General features: G+C 48.8%; 1 protein-coding gene across 3 annotated transcripts in view; it reads left to right on the top strand.

Moving 5' to 3' along the window:
- LOC140430959 (embryonic protein UVS.2-like) overlaps nucleotides 1-20,508 on the top strand; it is a 258,091-nt gene that overhangs the window by 68,247 nt on the left and 169,336 nt on the right. For all 3 annotated transcript variants that reach the window (XM_072518802.1, XM_072518800.1, XM_072518801.1), the window contains 2 exons: nucleotides 7,140-7,257; nucleotides 15,743-15,924. In XM_072518802.1, coding sequence (XP_072374903.1) covers nucleotides 7,140-7,257; nucleotides 15,743-15,924 — 300 coding nt within the window. The remainder of the gene's footprint in view (nucleotides 1-7,139; nucleotides 7,258-15,742; nucleotides 15,925-20,508) is intronic.

The raw sequence follows: 20,508 nt of genomic DNA, 5'->3' as shown, positions 1-20,508 counted from the left end.
GAGGAAGAAAGGGTACAAAAAGTGTCGATCGCTATAGTCTGCTGACAGTTGTGCCGCTGGCCAGGGGGAGTAGTGGGGGTTGACCAGGAGGTGGGTCGTGGGGTCGGGTGGACGGGCACAGACCACTATTTCCACAGACTGCAAGGCAGCCATGCGACTGCACTGCGCATACTGCTGATTGCCCACTGTGAACGTAACGTCAAGGGTGCCTATCCAGGATTTGGAATACCCAATTTTTTTTTTTTTCCAATTAAGGGACAATTTAGCATGGCCAATCCACCTAACCTGCATATCTTTGAGCTGTGGGGGTGAAACCCACGTGGACACGGGGAGAATGTGCAAACACCACACAGACAAAGACCCGGGGCCAGGATCGAATCTGGGTCCTCAGCGTAGGCAGTAGTGCTAACTACTGCGCCTCTGTGCCGCCCTCCATTAGGATGTCCTGAATCGCTCCAAGGATACCGCCGTTTTGGGAACGTGGAACTCACACGATTCTGTCTCTGAAACTGAGATTCCGCCCCTATATCCCAATTCCGTTGTATAAAGTACAATTGGAGTATGACTTAGTGTCAGTTGCAGTAGTTGTCAGAGTGGTTAAGTTACCAGTGGATGGAGTACATAAGAACTAGGAGCAGGAGTAGGCCACCTGGCCCCTCGAGCCTGCTCCACCATTCAATGAGATCATGGCTGATCTTTTGTGGACTCGGCTCCACTTTCCGGCCCGAACACCATAACCCTTAATCCCTTTATTCTTCAAAAAACTATCTATCTTTATCTTAAAAACATTTAATGAAGGAGCCTCTACTGCTTCACTGGGCAAGGAATTCCATAGATTCACAACCCTTTGGGTGAAGAAGTTCCTCCTAAACTCAGTCCTAAATCTACTTCCCCTTATTTTGAGGCTATGCCCCCTAGTTCTGCTTTCACCCGCCAGTGGAAACAACCTGCCCGCATCTATACTATCTATTCCCTTCATAATCTTATATGTTTCTATAAGATCCTCCCTGATCCTTCTAAATTCCAACGAGTACAGTCCCAGTCTACTCAACCTCTCCTTGTAATCCAACCCCTTCAGGTCTGGGATTATCCTAGTGAATCTCCTCTGCACACCCTCCAGTGCTAGTACGTCCTTTCTCAAGTAAGGAGACCAAAACTGAACACAATACTCCAGGTGTGGCCTCACTAACACCTTATACAATTGCAGCAGAACCTCCCTAGTCTTAAACTCCATCCCTCTAGCAATGAAGGACAAAATTCCATTTGCCTTCTTAATCACCTGTTGCACCTGAAAACCAACTTTTTGCGACTCATGCACTCGCACACCCAGGCCTCTCTGCACAGCAGCATGTTTTAATATTTTATCATTTAAATAATAATCCCTTTTGCTGTTATTCCTACCAAAATGGATAACCTCACATTTGTCAACATTGTATTACATCTGCCAGACCCTAGCCCATTCACTTAGCCTATCCAAATCCCTCTGCAGACTTCCAATATCCTCTGCACTTTTTGCTTTACCACTTATCTTAGTGTCGTCTGCAAACTTGGACACATTGCCCTTGGTCCCCAACTCCAAATCATCTATGTAAATTGAGTAGACTTACGTTTGGGGAATGATCTGGCAGGAGTGAAGGTGGTGACTTCCGGTTGCGGCGATGACCAGCTAAGCCGCACGTTTCGGCGGCTCCAGCTTTGACGGACCTTCGGGCTCTTTTAAGAGTCCCAACGGGAAATTTTTGCGACGAAACCCGGTGTGGGGTGAAGCAACAGGGAGTCCTCCCCCACAGTGTGAAAGAAAAAGATCGGCGGCGGCGGCCAGATCACGGAGGATCCTCGAAGGCAGCGGCAGAGGAAAGAAAGGAACAAGATGGCGTCGGAGGGAGCCCAGGCGACATGGTGACCGGACCAGGATGAATTTTTAAGACGGTGTGTGGAGCTGCTAAAAAAGGAGGTGCTGGCCCCGATGTTACAGGCAATCGAGGGGCTTAAAGAGACACAAAAGGCCCAGGAGATGGAGCTCCGTGTGGTGGAGCAGAAGGTAACTGACAACGAGGACGAGATCCTGGGCCTAGCAGTCAAAATGCAGACGCACGAGGCGCTTCATAAGAAGTTCATCGAAAGAATTGAAGTCCTGGAAAATAGATCAAGGAGAAAGAATCTCCGGATCTTGGGTCTCCCCGAGGGAGTGGAAGTAGCTGACGGCGGGGCTTATGCGAGCACGATGCTACGCTCGCTAATGGGAGCTGAGGCCCCATTGGGCCCCTTGGAAGTGGAAGGGGCCCACCGGGTCCCTGCGAGGAGACCAAAGGCTGGAGAACCACCGAGGGCGATGGTCGTGCGATTTCACCGCTTCAACGACAGAGAGGTTGTTTTGAGCTGGGCCAAGAAGGTACGAAGTAGCAGATGGGAGAATGCGGTGATACGGGTGTATCAGGACTGGAGGGTGGAGGTGGCGAGAAGGTGGGCGAGTTTCAATCGAGCCAAGGAGGTGCTGCATAAGAAGAAAGTAAAGTTCGGGATGTTGCAGCCGGCGCGATTATAGGTCACGCACCAGGATAGACATTACTATTTTGAAACGTCGGAAGAAGCATGGACCTTCATTCAAAAAGAGAAACCGGACCAGAACTGAGGGACTGACGTTGGAGGGGAAACGACAATGCTGATGTATAGAGGTGTAAATTGGGGAGGGGGACACACTGAGAAATGTGGGCACCGGAGGGGGGGAAAAAGAGACACAGGCGGGGGATGGGAACGGGGCTGTAGGGGGAGCTGCGCCATAGGGGGTGGGATGGTTCTAGAAAGCGCGGGGTTTCTCTTTTTTTCCCCGCGCCAGAGAGATGATGGCGGGAAGATAGGCGCAAGGAGGATGGGAGTTCCTCACACGGCGGGGGGGGGGTCAAGGAGAGAGCGGGAGAAGCCGGGGTCAGTTGAAGTCAGCTGACTTTCGGAAGCAATATGGGGGGACTACCCATGCTAGATGGGGATCTAGCGGGAGGGAGGGGGACAACTGGGTTGATTCTGCTGAGATCGAAAGGGAGCTGGTAAGAGAAAAGGTGGTTGAGGCGGGAATGCGCCGCCTGGGGGACGGGTGGGTGCGCGGGACCGGGACGTGGGACTGGCCCAGAGAGGGTGATGGCTAGTCAACAGGGGAGGGGGGCGGGCAGCCCCCCCCAGTCCGGCTGATCACGTGGAACATGAGAGGCCTAAATGGGCCGATTAAGAGGGCCCGAGTGTTCGTGCACTTAAAAGGACTGAAGGCAGACGTGGCCATGCTTCAAGAGACGCATCTGAAGGTGGCGGACCAGGTTAGGTTAAGGAAAGGATGGGTGGGACAGGTGTTCCACTCAGGGCTGGACGCAAAGAATAGAGGGGTGGCCATATTGGTGGGGAAATGGGTGTCGTTCGAGGCTAGGAACATTGTAGCGGACAGCGGGGGCAGGTATGTGATGGTGAGTGGCAGACTGCAGGGAATGGAGGTCGTGCTGGTCAACGTATATGCCCCGAACTGGGATGATGCGGGATTTATGAAGCGGTTGCTGGGACGTATCCCGGACCTGGAGGTAGGAAATCTGGTAATGAGGGGGGGAACTTCAACACCGTGCTAGACCCAGGGTTAGATAGATCTAGATCCAGGACCGGAAGAAGGCCGGCAGCGGCCAAGGTGCTCAGAGGTTTAGGGACCAAATGGGGGAGAGGAACCATGGAGATTTGCCTGGCCGCTGGCCAAAGAGTTCTCCTTTTTCTCCCATGTCCATAAGGGATACTCCGGGATAGATTTCTTCGTCCTGGGAAGGTCACTGATCTCGAGGGTGGAAGGAACGGAGTACTCGGCCATAGCTGTTTCAGACCATGCCCCACATTGGGTGGATCTGGAACTAGGAGAGGAGAGGGAACAGCGCCCACTCTGGCGACTGGATGTGGGATTATTGGCGGATGAGGGAGTCTGCGGAAGGGTGCGGGGATGTATCGAAAGGTACCTGGAGGCCAATGATGATGGGGAGGTCCGAGTGGGGGTAGTATGGGAAGCGCTGAAGGCGGTGGTCAGGGGAGAGTTGATCTCCATCAGGGCTCACAAGAGGAAAACAGAGGCCAAAGAGAGGGGTAAGATTACTGGGGGAGATCTTGAGTGTGGATAAAAGATATGCGGAGGCCCCAGACGAAGGACTATATAGGGAGAGGCGAAGACTCCAGACGTAGTTTGACCTGCTGACCACAGGGAAGGCAGAGGCACAGTGGAGGAAGGCACAGGGGATGAGATATGAATATGGGGAAAAGGCTGTTGGCCCACCAGCTTCGTAAGAGGACAGCGGCGAGGGAAATAGGGGGAGTTAGGGATGAAACGGGAACTATGGTGCGGAGAGCAGGGAAGGTAAATGAGGTGTTTAAGACCTTTTATGAGAGGTTATATAGGTCCCAACCCCCGGAGGGAAAAGAGGGGATGCAGCAGTTTCTGGACCAACTAAGGTTCCCGAGGGTGGAGGAGCAGGAGGTGGCAGGCCTGGGGGCGCCAATTGGGGTGGACAAGGTGACCAAAGGGCTGGGGAACATGCAGGCAGGGAAGGCCCCGGGACCTGACGGGTTCCCGGTGGAATTTTACAGGAAATACGTGGACTTGTTGGCCCCGCTGCTGGTAAGGACCTTTAACGAGGCCAGAGAAGGGGGGACTCTACCCCCGACAATGTCGGAGGCGACGATATCCCTAATCCTGAAGCGAGATAAAGACCTGCTGCAATGCGGGTCTTATAGGCCTATCTCGCTCCTGAATGTGGACGCCAAGTTGTTGGCAAAAGTGCTGACAATGAGGATAGAGGATTGTGTCCCGGGGGTGGTGCACGAAGATCAGACAGGGTTCGTAAAGGGGAGACAATTGAATGTCAACGTGCGACGGCTATTGGGGGTGATAACGATGCCCCCATCAGAGGGGGAGGCAGAGATAGTGGCGGCAATGGATGCAGAGAGGGCATTTGATAGGGTAGAGTGGGAGTATCTATGGGAGGTGCTGAGGAGGTTCGGGGAGGGGTTTGTCAGCTGGGTTAAACTCCTCTGGGGCCCCAATGGCAAGTGTAGTCACAAATCGGCAAAGATCGGAGTATTTTCGACTACATAGGGGAACAAGACAGGGATGCCCTGTTCGCACTGGCAATTGAACCACTGGCCATAGCGCTGAGAGACTCCAGGAAATGGAGAGGGGTGGTTAGAGGGGGAGAGGAACACCGAGTGTCACTCTACGCAGATGACCTACTGCTGTATGTGGCGGATCCAGTGGGGGGGGATGACCGAGGTTATGCAGATATTGTGGGAGTTTGGAGATTTCTTGGGATATAGGCTTAACATGGGAAAGAGTGAGATTTTCGTGATACACCCTGGAGACCAGAGTAGAGGGATAGATGGCCTGCCGCTAAGGAGAGTGGAAAGAAACCTCCGATACCTGGGGATTCAGATAGCCAGGAGCTGGGGAACCTTACACAGACTCAATCTGACTCGGCTGGTGGAGCAAATGGAAGAGGATTTCAAAAGGTGGGATATGCAGCCGCTGTCACTGGCGGGCAGAGTGCAGGCGATTAAGATGATGGTCCTCCCGAGGTTCCTATTTGTGTTTCAATGTCTCCCTATATTGATCACTAAGGCCTTTTTCAAGAAAATAGATAGGAGCATCATGAGCTTCGTGTGGGCAGGGAAGGCCCCGAGGGTAAGGAGGGGGTTCCTGCAACGTAGCAGGGACAGAGGGGGACTGGCGTTGCCGAATTTGGGCGACTATTACTGGGCCGCCAATGTGGCGATGATCCGTAAGTAGATAATAGAGAGAGAGGGGGCGGCGTGGAAAAGGCTGGAGATGGCGTCCTGTAAAGTAACGAGCTTAAAAGCGCTGGTGACGGCGCCACTACCGCTCTCCCCGAAAAGGTTGACCACGAACCCAGTGGTTGCGGCAACATTAAGTATCTGGGGGCAATGGAGGCGACAGAGGGGTGTGCTGGGAGCCTCGGTGTGGTCCCCGATCAGGAACAACCATAGGTTTGCCCCAGGGAGGTTGGACGGAGGGTTCCAGAGCTGGCACCGGGCAGGAATTAGGAGAGTGGGAGACTTATTTATAGATGGGACGTTTGCGAGCTTGAGAGCGCTAGAGGAAAAGTATGAGCTGCCTCCCGGGAATATCTTTAGGTATATGCAGGTGAGGGAGTTCACGAGACAACAGGTGAGGGAATTTCCGCTGCTCCCGACACACGGGATCCAGGATAGAGTGCTTTCGGGGGGGTGGGTTGGGGAGGGCAAAGTGTCCGAAATATACCGGGAGATGAGAGAAGAGGGGGAGGAGCTGGTAGAAGAACTGAAAGGAAAATGGGAAGAAGAGCTCGGGGAGGAGATTGAGGAGGGTTTGTGGGCTGATGCCCTAAGTAGGGAAAATTCCTCTTCCTCGTGTGCCAGACATAGCCTGGTCCAATTTAAGGTGCTACATAGAGCACACATTATGAGAGCGAGGTTGAGCAGGTTCTTCGGAGTGGAGGACAGGTGCGGGAGAAGCCCGGCGAACCACACACACATGTTTTGGTCGTGTCCGGCACTGGAGGGGAGTGGCGAGAGTGATCTCGAAGGTGGTGAAGGTCCGGGTCAAGCCAAGCTGGGGGTTAGCTATATTTGGGGTAGCGGATGAGCCGGGAGTGCAGGAGGTGAAAGAGGCCGATATTGTGGCCTTTGCGTCCCTAGTAGCCCGGCGAAGGATTTTACTCCTCTGGAAGGAAGCGAAACCCCCAGCGTGGAGGCCTGGATAAACTACATGGCAGGGTTCATAAAACTGGAGCGGATGATGTTTGCGCTGAGAGGATCGGCTCAGGGGTTCTCCAGGCGGTGGCAACCATTCCTCGACTAGCGGAACGTTAGGGGGAAAATAGATAGCCAGCAGCAGCAGCCCGGGGTGGGGGGGGGGGGTAAATTGTTTTTGTCCTACAGTATGTGTATGACAGTCACGCTGTACCAAATTACCCAAACCAACTGAAGTGCAATTTTGTTCTTGGAAATGATGGAGAAGTAACGCTATGACCATATATGTCCCCATATTTGTAAATCTGATCCTCTAAATGTTAATGTTTTCTTTTCAAATTATTAAAATAAATAAAGCATTTTGGTTATTCTTTTCTCAGATAAAGCCCAACGAGGAATACTAAGTGTTTCTATGTCCGAGCTTGAGGCTTTGACATGTGTCAGATTTAAATACAGAACAAGGGAGATGACCTATCTTGAATTTGTTGATGGGATAGGGTAAGTGAAAAAATTCATTATTTTGAATTTCGGTTGACCTTTAATTTTGGTAAATTAACAGTTATGGCAAATTCCTGGTAGTATTTAAGGAAATAGGCTGAGATATTTTTCACCTTGTATATCTTTAGCATTAACTATTAAAAGGTTTGCATCTGAGTACTCTTCCTGTTGTATCATTTCCTGCCTTTTATGTACTTTTTTCTGTCACACAATGTTGATTGGTTCAATGTAAAAAGGCAGCAAGTAAAAAAATTATGGAACTAAGGAACTTTGTGATTAAAACTAGATTCAGATTTATTGTCACGTGTGCCATGGTACAGTGAAAAGTACTGTTCTGCCTACAGTCCAGTCAGATCATTCCATACATTAAAACATAGGACATACAATAAATACATATGAAATACATAAACATAGATATTGGGTGAAGCATATGGAATGTAATGCTACACAGTAGAGAAGATGCATGGTGAGATCTGTTCAGTCCATAGAGGGTCATTCAGGAGTCTGTGGGGAGGAAGCTGTTTTTGAATCTGTTAGTGCGTGTTCTCTAAAAATAGTTTGAAAACTAACACAGGCGGTGAGATTTTCTCTGCTATCAACAACAGTCATATTGTATAGCATTTAGTGCCAAAGATTTGCATGCATGGTTTCCAGGTTGTATCGCTGCTGGGCAGCCTCTGATTCACCTCCCTGTCATCACCTCAGTCCTTTATTTATTGGAGCATCAGTCACCCCAGCACACAGTAGCCACATTTTGCAGATTGTACTATATTTAGCTTTCGCATTTATATTAGAAATCTAGTGCTAGGAAACAGATAGTTAACAGTAACTTTAAAAAAATATATATATAAAACATTTTTAAAAACTTTTAATTTTAATTAATTGACGCAATGTCAGTTAGAGGGGTGCAGTGCTCTGACTGTGAGATGTGGCAGGTCCGGGAGGCTTCCAGCCTCCCAGATGGCTTCATCTGCAGAAAGAGCACCCAACTAGAGCTCCTCACAGACCGCATGGTTCGGTTGGAGCAGCAATTGGATGCACTTAGGAGCATGAAGGTGGCGGAAAGCGTCATAGATCGCAGTTATATAAATGTGGTCACACCCAAGGTGCAGGCAGAGAAATGGGTGACCACCAGAAAGGGCAGGCAGTCAGTGCAGGAATCCCCTGTGGTTGTCCCCCTCTCGAACAGGTATACCCCTTTGGATACTGTCGGGGGGGATAGCCTATCAGGGGAAAACAGCAGCAGCCAGAGCAGTGGCACCACGGCTAGCTCTGATGTTCAGAAGGGAGGGTCAAAGCGCAGAAGAGCAATAGTAATAGGGGACTCTATAGTCAGGGGCACAGATAGGTGCTTCTGTGGACGTGAAAGAGACTACAGGATGGTACGTTGCCTCCCTGGTGCCAGGGTCCAGGATGTCTCCAAATGGGTAGAGGGCATCCTGAAGGGGGAGGGCAAACAGGCAGAGGTCGTTGTACATATTGGTACTAACGACATAGGCAGGAAGGGGCATGAGGTCCTGCAGCAGGAGTTCAGGGAGCTAGGCAGAAAGTTAAAAGACAGGATCTCTGGGGTTGTAATCTCGGGATTACTCCCTGTGCCACGTGCCAGTGAGGCTAGAAATAGGAAGATAGAGCAGCTAAACACGTGGCGAAACAGCTGGTGTAGGAGGGAGGGTTTCTGTTATCTGGACCACTGGGAGCTCTTCCGGGGCAGGTGTGACCTATATAAGAAGGACGGGTTGCATCTAAACCGGAGAGGCATAAATATCCTGGCCGCGAGGTTTGCTAGTATCACACGGGAGGGTTTAAACTAGTATGGCAGGGGGGTGGGCACGGGAGCAATAGGTCAGAAGGTGAGAGCATTGAGGGAGAACTAGGGAATAGGGACAGTGGGGCTCTGAGGCAGAGCAAACAGGGAGAAGTTGCTGAACACAGTGGGTCTGGTGGCCTGAAGTGCATATGTTTTAATGCAAGAAGTATTACGGGTAAGGCAGATGAACTTAGTACTTGGAACTATGATGTTGTTGCCATTACAGAGACCTGGTTGAGGGAAGGGCAGGATTGGCAGCTAAACATTCCAGGATTTAGATGTTTCAGGCGGGATAGAGGGGGATGTAAAAGGGGTGGCGGAGTTGCGCTACTGGTTAGGGAGAATATCACAGCTGCACTGCGGGAGGACACCTCAGAGGGCAGTGAGGCTATATGGGTAGAGATCAGGAATAAGAAGGGTGCAGTCACAATGTTGGGGGTTTACTACAGGCCTCCCAACAGCCAGCGGGAGATAGAGGAGCAGATAGGTTGACAGATTTTGGAAAAGAGTAAAAACAACAGGGTTGTGGTGATGGGAGACTTCAACCTCCCCAATATTGACTGGGACTCACTTAGTGCCAGGGGCTAAGACGGGGTGGAGTTTGTAAGGAGCATCCAGGAGGGCTTCTTAAAACTATATGTGGACAGTCCAACTAGGGAAGGGGCGGTACTGGACCTGGTATTGGGGAATGAGCCCGGCCAGGTGGTAGATGTTTCAGTAGGGGAGCATTTCGGGAACAGTGACCACAATTCAGTAAGTTTTAAAGTGCTGGTGGACAAGGATAAGAGTGGTCCTAGGATGAATGTGCTAAATTGGGGGAAGGCTACTTATAACAATATTAGGCGGGAACTGAAGAACATAGATTGGGGGGGATGTTTGAGGGCAAATCAACATCTGACATGTGGGAGGCTTTCAAGTGTCAGTTGAAAGGAATTCAGGACCGGCATGTTCCTGTGAGGAGGAAGGATAAATACGGCAATTTTCGGGAACCTTGGATAACGAGAGATATTGTAGGCCTCATCAAAAAGAAAAAGGAGGCATTAGTCAGGGCTAGAAGGCTGGGAACAGACAAAGCCTGTGTGGAATATAAGGAAAGTAGGAAGGAACTTAAGCAAGGAGTCAGGAGGGCTAGAAGGGGTCACGAAAAGTCATTGGCAAATATGGTTAAGGAAAATCCCAAGGCTTTTTACACGTACATAAAAAGCAAGAGGGTAGCCAGGGAAAGGGTTGGCCCACTGAAGGATAGGCAAGGGAATCTATGTGTGGAGCCAGAGGAAATGGGCGAGGTACTAAATGAATACTTTGCATCAGTATTCACCAAAGAGAAGAAATTGGTAGATGTTGAGTCTGGAGAAGGGTGTGTAGATAGCCTGGGTCACATTGAGATCCAAAAAGACGAGGTGTTGGGTGTCTTAAAAAATATTACGGTAGATAAGTCCCCAGGGCCTGATGGGATCTACCCCAGAATACTGAAGGAGGCTGGAGAGGAAATTGCTGAGGCCTTGACAGAAATCTTTGGATCCTCTCTGTCTTCAGGTGATGTCTCGGAGGACTGGAGAGTAGCCAATGTTGTTCCTCTGTTTAAGAAGGGTAGCAAGGATAATCCAGGGAACTACAGGCCGGTGAGCCTTACTTCAGTGGTAGGGAAATTACTGGAGCGAATTCTTCGATACAGGATCTACTCCCATTTGGAAGCAACTGGATGTATTAGTGAGAGGCAGCATGGTTTTGTGAAGGGGAGGTTGTGTCTCACTAACTTGATAGAGTTTTTCGAGGAGGTCACTAAGATGATTGATGCAGGTAGGGCAGTGTATGTTGTCTATATGGACTTCAGTAAGGCCTTTGACAAGGTCCCTCATGGTAGACTAGTACAAATGGTGAAGTCACACGGGATCAGGGGTGAGCTGGCAAGGTGGATACAGAACTGGCTAGGTCATAGAAGGCAGAGAGTAGCAATGGAAGGATGCTTTTCTAATTGGAGGGCTGTGACCAGTGGTGTTCCACAGGGATCAGTGCTGGGACCTTTGCTGTTTGTAGTATATATAAATGATTTGGAGGAAAATGTAACTGGTCTGATTAGTAAGTTTGCAGACGACACAAAGGTTGGTGGAATTGCGGATAGTGATGAGGACTGTCAGAGGATACAGCAGGATTTAGATTGCTTGGAGACTTGGGCGGAGAGATGGCGGATGGAGTTTAATCCGGACAAATGTGAGGTAATGCATTTTGGAAGGTCTAATGCAGGTAGGGAACATACAGTGAATGGTAGAACCCTCAAGAGTATTGAAAGTCAAAGAGATCTAGGAGTACAGGTCCACAGGTCACTGAAAGGGGCAACTCTGGTGGAGAAGGTAGTCAAGAAGGCATACGGCATGCTTGCCTTCATTGGCCGGGGCATTGAGTATAAGAATTGGCAAGTCATATTGCAGCTGTATAGAACCTTAGTTAGGCCACACTTGGAGTATAGTGTTCAATTCTGCTCGCCACACTACCAGAAGGATGTGGAGGCTTTAGAGAGGGTGCAGAAGAGATTTACCAGAATGTTGCCTGGTATGGAGGGCATTAGCTATGAGGAGCGGTTGAATAAACTCGGTTTGTTCTCACTGGAACGAAGGAGGTTGAGGGGCGACCTGATAGAGGTCTACAAAATTATGAGGGGCATAGACAGAGTGGATAGTCAGAGGCTTTTCCCCGGGGTAGAGGGGTCAATTACTAGGGGGCATAGGTTTAAGGTGAGAGGAGCAAGGTTTAGAGTAGATGTACGAGGCAAGTTTTTTACGCAGAGGGTAGTGGGTGCCTGGAACTCGCGACCGGAGGAGGTGGTGGAAGCAGGGACGATAGTGACATTTAAGGGACATCTTGACAAATACATGAATAGGATGGGAATAGAGGGATACGGACCCAGGAAGTGTAGAAGATTGTAGTTTAGTCGGGCAGCATGGTCGGCACGGGCTTGGAGGGCCGAAGGGCCTGTTCCTGTGCTGTACATTTCTTTGTTCTTTGTTGTTTGTATTGGCGGGAAGTGATGCCTGCCAGGAAATCTGAGCCAAAGGTTTCCGACCTGATCCTGCTCGACACTGGAGGCCTGCTGTGATATCAACTACCCACGCTTAGGACGGAAACCGAGCAGTGAGATCACAAACCCAACATGCGAGGTGGTGGCAACGATCGTGAATGCCAACTCCATTCAGAAGAGAAGAACCATCCAGTGCCGGAAGAGGATGAGTGATCTCTTCCTTTCCATCAAGTCACACTTCATATCAATCTCAACTCACACACTCACAGACCCATGGCACATTCACAAAGATCTCACTCAATGCCACCAGACATCAAGGAGCGAGCGCTTCATCTAGTCAATGAGGACATGGACAGTTCCTGTGCTGATTGTGAGGTCAGCGGCGATATTCTCAGGCCCCTGTCATGCATTAATGACCTCTCCTTTCTTTTGAAGGCACATCTGGAAAGCAAACTCGGGATGCACCAGCCAGGCCCTGGATACCAGCTCAGGGAGCAGCGCTAACAATGATTTTTCAGAGCCCTCAATGGGAGACCTGTCACAGTGCTCACCCCACTCTCCACCAGTACAGAGACACACACCTCAGTGGGACCTAGTTTTAGAACACCCTCAGGATCACAAACTGTCAACACCTCACCATATCCGATCCCCAGCAGGCAGAGGCAGGAACAACACTGGGTTCTGACACATGGAGAACTGCTGGAGGCCAGGAATCTGCTGAGTCCCTGTCAAATGGCAAGCCTCTAGACTCAGTCATGGGTCAGTTACTGGAGCTCCAAAAACAAACTCGGCAAAATGTTCCCAAAAAATTAATAGTCCACAGAGGACAATTAACGTAAGTACGGCATCGGAATTAGGAAATTAATGAACTAAAGCGTGACAAATCCCCAGGACCTGACGGTTTCCATCCGAGGGTTGTAAAGGAAGTAGGGGAGCACATTGTAGATCCCTAACTATAATCTTTCAGAGTTCCCTAGATTCAGGAGTAGTCCCTCTGGATTGGAAAATTGCACATGTCACTCCACATTTTTTAGAAGGGTGAAAGGAGGAAACCTGGAATTTCAGCCTAACATCTCTGGTGGGGAAATTGCTGGAGTTTATGATCTGGGATGGGGTAACTCTCAAAATGTCGGTCGACTGGGGAGAGCCAGCAAGGATTCGTGATGGGAAGGTCATGTCTGACAAATCTCATTGAATTTTTTGAAGAGGTAGTGGACAGGGGACTGTACATGAATGTTATTTATATGGACTTCCAGAAGCCATTTGATAAAAGTCCCACATAAGAGACTGTTAAATTCGGTAGATGTCCATGGAGTTGAGTGCAAATTAGTGACTTGGTTAGAAATTTGGATCAGTGGCAGGCGATGGAGAGTGGGGATAATGGGTAAGTACTCTAACTGGCAGGATGTGACTAATGGTGTACCACAGGGATCTGTGTTGGGGCACTCAATTATTCACATTCATGCATGGGTGGCATGGTAGCACAGTGGTTAGCATTGTTGTTTCACAGCGGCAGGGTCCCAGGTTCAATTCCCGCTTGTCACTGTCTGTGCGGAGTCTGCGCGTACCCCCTGTGTCCCTGTGCTACCGTGCTGCCCATGTGTCAAAGTCATGTGCCATGGGTTAAGTGTCAAGGGATGAAGATTGGGTACAGGACATCAAGCCTCTCAGCTGCGGCCACCCAAATGTCCTGGGGGACCCAACATCCCTCAAGGTGTTCATCTGCCCCAACACATGATGAACCGCACTGTGAAAAACCAGACACATGTCCACAGGTGACTGATGGAGCAAAAGCAGTGACCGTGGTCGACAAAGCGGCAAAATGTGATGGACAGAAGAAATGTGAGGTAGCGCAGTCTGCCCGGAGACGGTGTAGGATAGTCAGCGTCGCGGATCAGGAGGACAAGGGTGTTGGGAGGGTGTGAAGGTTGCGGGATGGATCACCCAACTGACTGTCTCTCACTCCTTCTCTCATTCTTGCACAAGGAGCCTGCATCTGGTAAACAAGATGCTGCTGGTCAGGCTCAAGACCCGGCCGACCATCAGTCTGAGGAACGGGTCGAAGATGACGAAGAACGAGACCTCGGGTTTACAGGACCTGCATGTCATTCCTGGAGCTGTTGGACACCATGTGCTGCCGAAGACTCCATCTGAACAAAGAAATAGTGCAGAACCTCTGCCACGTGTTTGCAGACCTGTTGTCACTTGAAGGAGGAGGGCACCCTCTCTATGCTGCCTGTCATTCATACCTGCCCTTCATCACGCCCCCCTCCCATCTATCATACCCCGCCCCCATCCTTTCTTTCATGGGCATGGCTCTCCCTCAGCCCCTGACCCTTGGCAGTGCCACCCTGGCACATGGCAGTGCTCCTCCCAAGCTGGCAGTGCTGCCTGGGCACTTTGGTGTGCCAGGGTGACAGTACTTAGGTGCCGGCCTGGCAGTGCCAAGGTACCTGGGAGAACCAGGCTGCCATCCTGGCCTGTCCCTGACCACCCAGAGGTCTCCAATGACCTGGGAGACCCCCTGGTGCTGTGATGCGTGGTCCATATTTGTGTGGACCTGTAGTAATCGCCGCCTGTGTGACCTCTCACTGGGGAGGTGGTTAGATCACGGGAGGCCGTGAATTATCCTCAATTTGCTTCAAAAGCAAGCCACTTTGTTCCCAATTATGGGCCCCTCCCGTGATCTAACCGGCATGCACGGATCCTCGCCGGGTGCATCGCGGCTATTAAATCATGCCCAGATAGTAAGAGTTACAGTTATTTAAAAAGGAAAACAGTAAATAATGTTTTTCTCTAGTTAGTGAGTGAGGAATTAATGATGGAAAGTAAGGAAATGGCGGACTAATTATTCTGATATTTTGCCACCGTCTTCATTGTAGAAATCCTAGACATCCCAGAAATAATTGTAAATCAGGAGGTGAAAGGGAGGTAGGAACAATTATAATCACCAGGGAAGTGGTACTGAAAAAATTATTCAAACTAAAAGCTGGCAAGCCTCCGGGTCCTGATAGACTTCAGTCTTGGGAATTAAAAGAAGTGACTGCTGAGAGAGTAGATGCATTGGTTTTAATTTTCAAAAATTCCCTCAATTCACAGAAGATCCTTATGGAGGCTTTTAAAGGAAGATGGGAAGATGAAGATCATGAAGCAGTGGAATTTATGTGGAGAATGGAGGAGTGTGGAGCTTCAGGTAGTTGTAGTGAGCAGGAGATGGCCAAGAGAGCATTGAAAGAATCTGCAGATAACAAAAAGGCATGGATAATGTGAGAAAAGTGTGGAGGTGGGAAATGTAGATCTGGGTAGTCTTTGTCATGGGGAGGATATAGAGTCAAAGCTTGTGATCAAATGCCAGGTTTGTGAGCAGACTAGATCACCTGACGTAATGGTCTGTGACATGATTGGAATTGGTCAGTACAGAATTTGTAGCAGAAGTTTGTAGCAAGGGTTGAAGGATATGACTTTCATTTTTGCCTACACTTAAGTGGTGAAAATAGTTGCTTATCTCAGAATGAATCTCCGAGAAGCTATTTTCACATGCAGATGTAAAGGTTGCTGGAGGTGTACAGCTGGGTTTCGTCACAATATATTTAGATTTTGATGTATAGATTTTAGCTGAAATATTTTGATAAAATTACTTTCAAACCCATTTTTTCTAGATGCTGGTCATATGTTGGACCAGGAAAACAAAGAGCACAAGAAATATCACTGCAGAAACCCCTTTGTGTGCACGTTGGTATAATACAGCATCAATTGATGCATGCACTTGGCTTTTATCATGAGAATTGTAGAATTGATCGTGATGACCACATCGAAGTTGAAATGGCGAATATTCAACAAGGTAAGAGGACACTCAACTTCAGAAAATATCTTTCAGTCATAGCAGGAGAATGCTACCAGATTTGCACAGGACAAATTGTGCAATATTTGTCAACATTAAGCACGATCTACTGGGCACGTTGCGCCCGAATGGGAGCGGGACATAGTCAGTAGATGCTGGGAGAGTCGCCCCCCGGGCTTCCTGCGGAGCCCTCAGCCGGGCACTGATTAGTACTGGTCCTCTCAAATAAGGAGCAGGCGGAACAACATCTGTGTGGGGGAGGTCTTCCAGACCATTGGAGGTCTCTGGGTTATCAGGGACAGGGTAGGGTGGCACTCTGGCACTCCCCCGGCACCTTTGCACTGCCAGGCTGGCACTTTGACACTGCGACCCTGGCACTGCTGAGGTGTCTGGGTGGCACTGACAGGGTGGCAGTGGCAGAGTGCCCAGGTGGGTCAGGGTGGCACTGCTAAAGGTTAGGGCCTGGGGGGGCCTTGCCCATGAAAGGAGGGATGAGTGGGTGAAGGGCGAATATGAAGGGGCCTCTAGAATGTTGGAGGTGGGGGTCCAGAAAGGGGGGGTGGAGAAAAGTGGTGTGGGAAGGCTTGAAAAGGGGGGCTCTCAGCAGGGTGTCCTTACTTGGGGAGGTGTACGGAAATGCCATATGTTTGGTGGGGTGACATTGCCTGTGGATGGGAGGGATGACCCAATCTCTGAGGAGCAGTTCAGCTCCCCAGTGATGAAAGTAATCCTAAGTGTGTTCTAGCCTGGAGAGGAACTCCTCAGGGCCCAAAGAAGTGACTAAGTGTGGTTAGATAGTGGTGGAGAACTCGCCGACAGAGCCGGGGAGAAACTCCAAGCCAAACCTGCCTGATATGAAACCTTTCCATTAGGTCGCGCCCCATTAGCTTTAATTAACTATGCATGCTGAATGTCTGATCCAGACTGAGCATGTTAGCATGTACTTGCCAATGGGATAGAGTGGAAAATTGTGTCCAATATTATCCATTAATAGGCTGCAACGCTCTATTGCCCGAGACTAAACAAGACTGTTCATAACCTTGATGTCATAGTTGACCTCTGGATGAGCTTCCAACCACAAATCTGTGCCATCAGTAAGATTGTCTTTTCCATCGCTGTCACATTTTTTGACTTAATTTCTGTCTTAGCACATCACCTGCTGAAACTCTCATTCATATCTTTGTTACCTCTAGACTTGACTAAAATACAATTCATAGCTGGCCTCTCACGTACTATTCTCCATAAACATGAGGTCATCCAAAATTGTGTTGCCTGTGTCCTTGCTTACACCAAGATACATGAACCTGTCACCCTCTGTGCTCATTGAACGACAAGCAATGCCTCCATTTTGAAGTTCTCATTCTTGTTTCAAATCCCTGCATAGTCGTTTTCCTCTTAATGTCTGTAACCACCTCCTACCAATCACAAACAGATTATCTGGTCATTATCATTGATGGTCATGGGATCTGGTTGGGCACAAATCGGTTGCTGGATTTCTTACATTGCAACAGTAGCTTCACCAGTATGTCCTTGTCTGAAGTTACCTGGGACATCCTGAGGTCATGAAAAGTGTTATATAAATGCAAGTCTTTCTACTTCTGGCAAGTGAGAAAACATGTAATTTTTTACGTGTAGCCAGGAGGATTAAAGAAAGAAGAAAGACTTGGATGTCATTGGTGCCTTTCAAACGCTCAGATGCCCCTTTACTGCCAATTAATACGTTTAAAGTGTAGCCATTATTGTAATGTTGTAAATAGTGGTGGGGTTTTAATGCAGACATGTTGACTCTGTCCATTGATTGAAAGTTGGGGTGAGCTTGCCTCTACCAGTCCTGGAAGTCATGTTGCTATTTGCGTGGCTCAACGTTGTTGGCCTAACATTGTGGCTTCCTCTCGTTAGTTGCCTAACATTGTGGTTTCCATTCCACTGAGCCATGGTGTTCTGCCTCCATGAACCACTGATTTCTCTGGGATCTGAACCAGGAACAGCACAGGAAGCCTGGAGTAAATTAAATGAGACAAGCTGGCTGAGCCAGTCAGGCAGATGCTGGCAAGGAGATGATTGGGTGGGGTGGGCAGGGTGATTATTGAGAGGTTTAGGGGGTTTATCAAGTGGGGACAGCCCTTGCAGGTGTGGGGAGTTGGGAAGCCCTCCTTGGTATGCTGAGTACTGTAGCCATCTGGGATGGCCACGTCCCGATTACAAAATGGATACTTGCAAAGAATGCAGGGAAAATTGGACAATACTGAGAAACAAGCAGGTGCAAGGTCTGTCTGTTGATTAGAGCCTTGGCTCTCAGACAGGACAGAAACTGCTAAGCCATCTACATACTAATGAGCCACCTCCGGGGACAAAAGGGAAACATTTAGATAAACAATGTCAAGGCACCCCGGCGCCAGAGGAGACAGAAACAAAGCAAACCAACGGCCACCTAGGACACGCCCAGCAACCCGGGAACCCACCCCTCTTGGAGGAAGATCGATAAGAATGATTGGGAAAGGCCCAATTAATTAAGGCCAAGTTCAAGGCCCGCCCAAAAGCGCGTAAAACCCTTTTGGGTATAAAAGGTACTCCCCAAGAGAGAATCTTTCTTTGGCCTTGGCTCTCAGCGAAGAGAGACCTGCCGAGTTGCTGCATCAGACCAAGTAAGTTCCAAGTCAACGCACGCTACGAGATAGACGCTCCTAGTTGCTATCCTGTAAACAGCTCAACCCAGCAGCCTCAGAACCGAGCAACGGTCATTGTTCCTCTGACTGAGTGGGCACCCGAAGCTAAGTATAGGCGTTAGTAATAGTGATAGTTTAGTTTGTAGAGTTTATGCATGAGTAGATTTGACTGTAAATAAATGAGCATTGCTTTTGAACTTACTAACTGGTTTAACGAGTCTTTGATCAGTATTCGGTTCTGAACCTTGTGGCAGTGTCGAAAGATACCTGGCGACTCTTGAGCAAACGTAATTAAACAGAGCCAAATTAAGAGACAACACCAAAGAGAGCAACATTCACTGGCGACATCTGACGGGACTCGACTTAGAAGTGGCCGAACCACTCCGAGAGAACCCAAAATTTAAATTGGAATCCAATTGGATACAGAGAAACCACAAACGTAAACATAAACATAAGAACATAAGAACTAAGAGCAGGAGTAGGCCATCTGACCCCTCGAGCCTGCTCCACCATTCAATGAGATCATGGCTGATCTTTTGTGGACTCGGCTCCACTTTCCGGCCCGAACACCATAACCCTTAATCCCTTTATTCTTCAAAAAACTATCTATCTTTATCTTAAAAACATTTAATGAAGGAGCCTCTACTGCTTCACTGGGCAAGGAATTCCATAGATTCACAACCCTTTGGGTGAAGAAATTCCTCCTAAACTCAGTCCTAAATCTACTTCCCCTTATATTGAGGCTATGCCCCCTAGTTCTGCTTTCACCTGCCAGTGGAAACAACCTGCCCGCATCTATCCTATCTATTTGCTTCATAATTTTATATGTTTCTATAAGATCCCCCCTGATCCTTCTAAATTCCAATGAGTACAGTCCCAGTCTACTCAACCTCTCCTTGTAATCCAACCCCTTCAGCTCTGGGATTATCCTAGTGAATCTCCTCTGCACACCCTCCAGTGCTAGTACGTCCTTTCTCAAGTAAGGAGACCAAAACTGAACACAATACTCCAGGTGTGGCCTCACTAACACCTTATACAATTGCAGCAGAACCTCCCTAGTCTTAAACTCCATCCCTCTCGCAATGAAGGACAAAATTTCATTTGCCTTCTTAATCACCTGTTGTACCTGTAAACCAACTTTTTGTGACTCATGCACTAGCACACCCAGGTCTCTCTGCACAGCAGCATGTTTTAATATTTTATCATTTAAATAATAATCCCTTTTGCTGTTATTCCTACCAAAATGGATAACCACACATTTGTCAACATTGTATTCCATCTGCCAGACCCTAGCCCATTCACTTAGCCTATCCAAATCCCTCTGCAGACCTCCAGTATCCTCTGCACTTTTTGCTTTACCACTTATCTTAGTGTCGTCTGCAAACTTGGACACATTGCCCTTGGTCCCCAACTCCAAATCATCTATGTAAATTGTGAATAGTTGTGGGCCCAACACTGATCCCTGAGGGACACCACTAGCTACTGACTGCCAACCAGAGAAACACCCATTAATCCCCACTCTTTGCTTTCTATTAATTAACCAATCCTCTATCCATGCTACTACTTTCCCCTTAATGCCATGCATCTTTAGTTCATGCAGCAACCTTTTGTGTGGCACCTTGTCAAAGGCTTTCTGGAAATCCAGATATACCACATCCATTGGCTCCCCGTTATCTACCGCACTGTTAATGTCCTCAAAAAATTCCACTAAATTAGTTAGGCACCACCTGCCCTTTATGAACCCATGCTGCATCTGCCCAATGGGACAATTTCCATCCAGATGCCTCGCTATTTCTTCCTTGATGATAGATTCCAGCATCTTCCCTACTACCGAAGTTAAGCTCACTGGCCTATAATTACCCGCTTTCTGCCTACCTCCTTTTTTAAACAGTGGTGTCACGTTTGCTAATTTCCAATA

This window comes from Scyliorhinus torazame, chromosome 10 (assembly GCF_047496885.1).
Source record: "Scyliorhinus torazame isolate Kashiwa2021f chromosome 10, sScyTor2.1, whole genome shotgun sequence".
In the NCBI taxonomy this organism is placed as follows: Eukaryota; Metazoa; Chordata; class Chondrichthyes; order Carcharhiniformes; family Scyliorhinidae; genus Scyliorhinus; species Scyliorhinus torazame.
The sequence above is the reverse complement of the archived record's forward strand: the minus strand, read 5'-3'. Positions and strand labels throughout refer to the sequence as shown.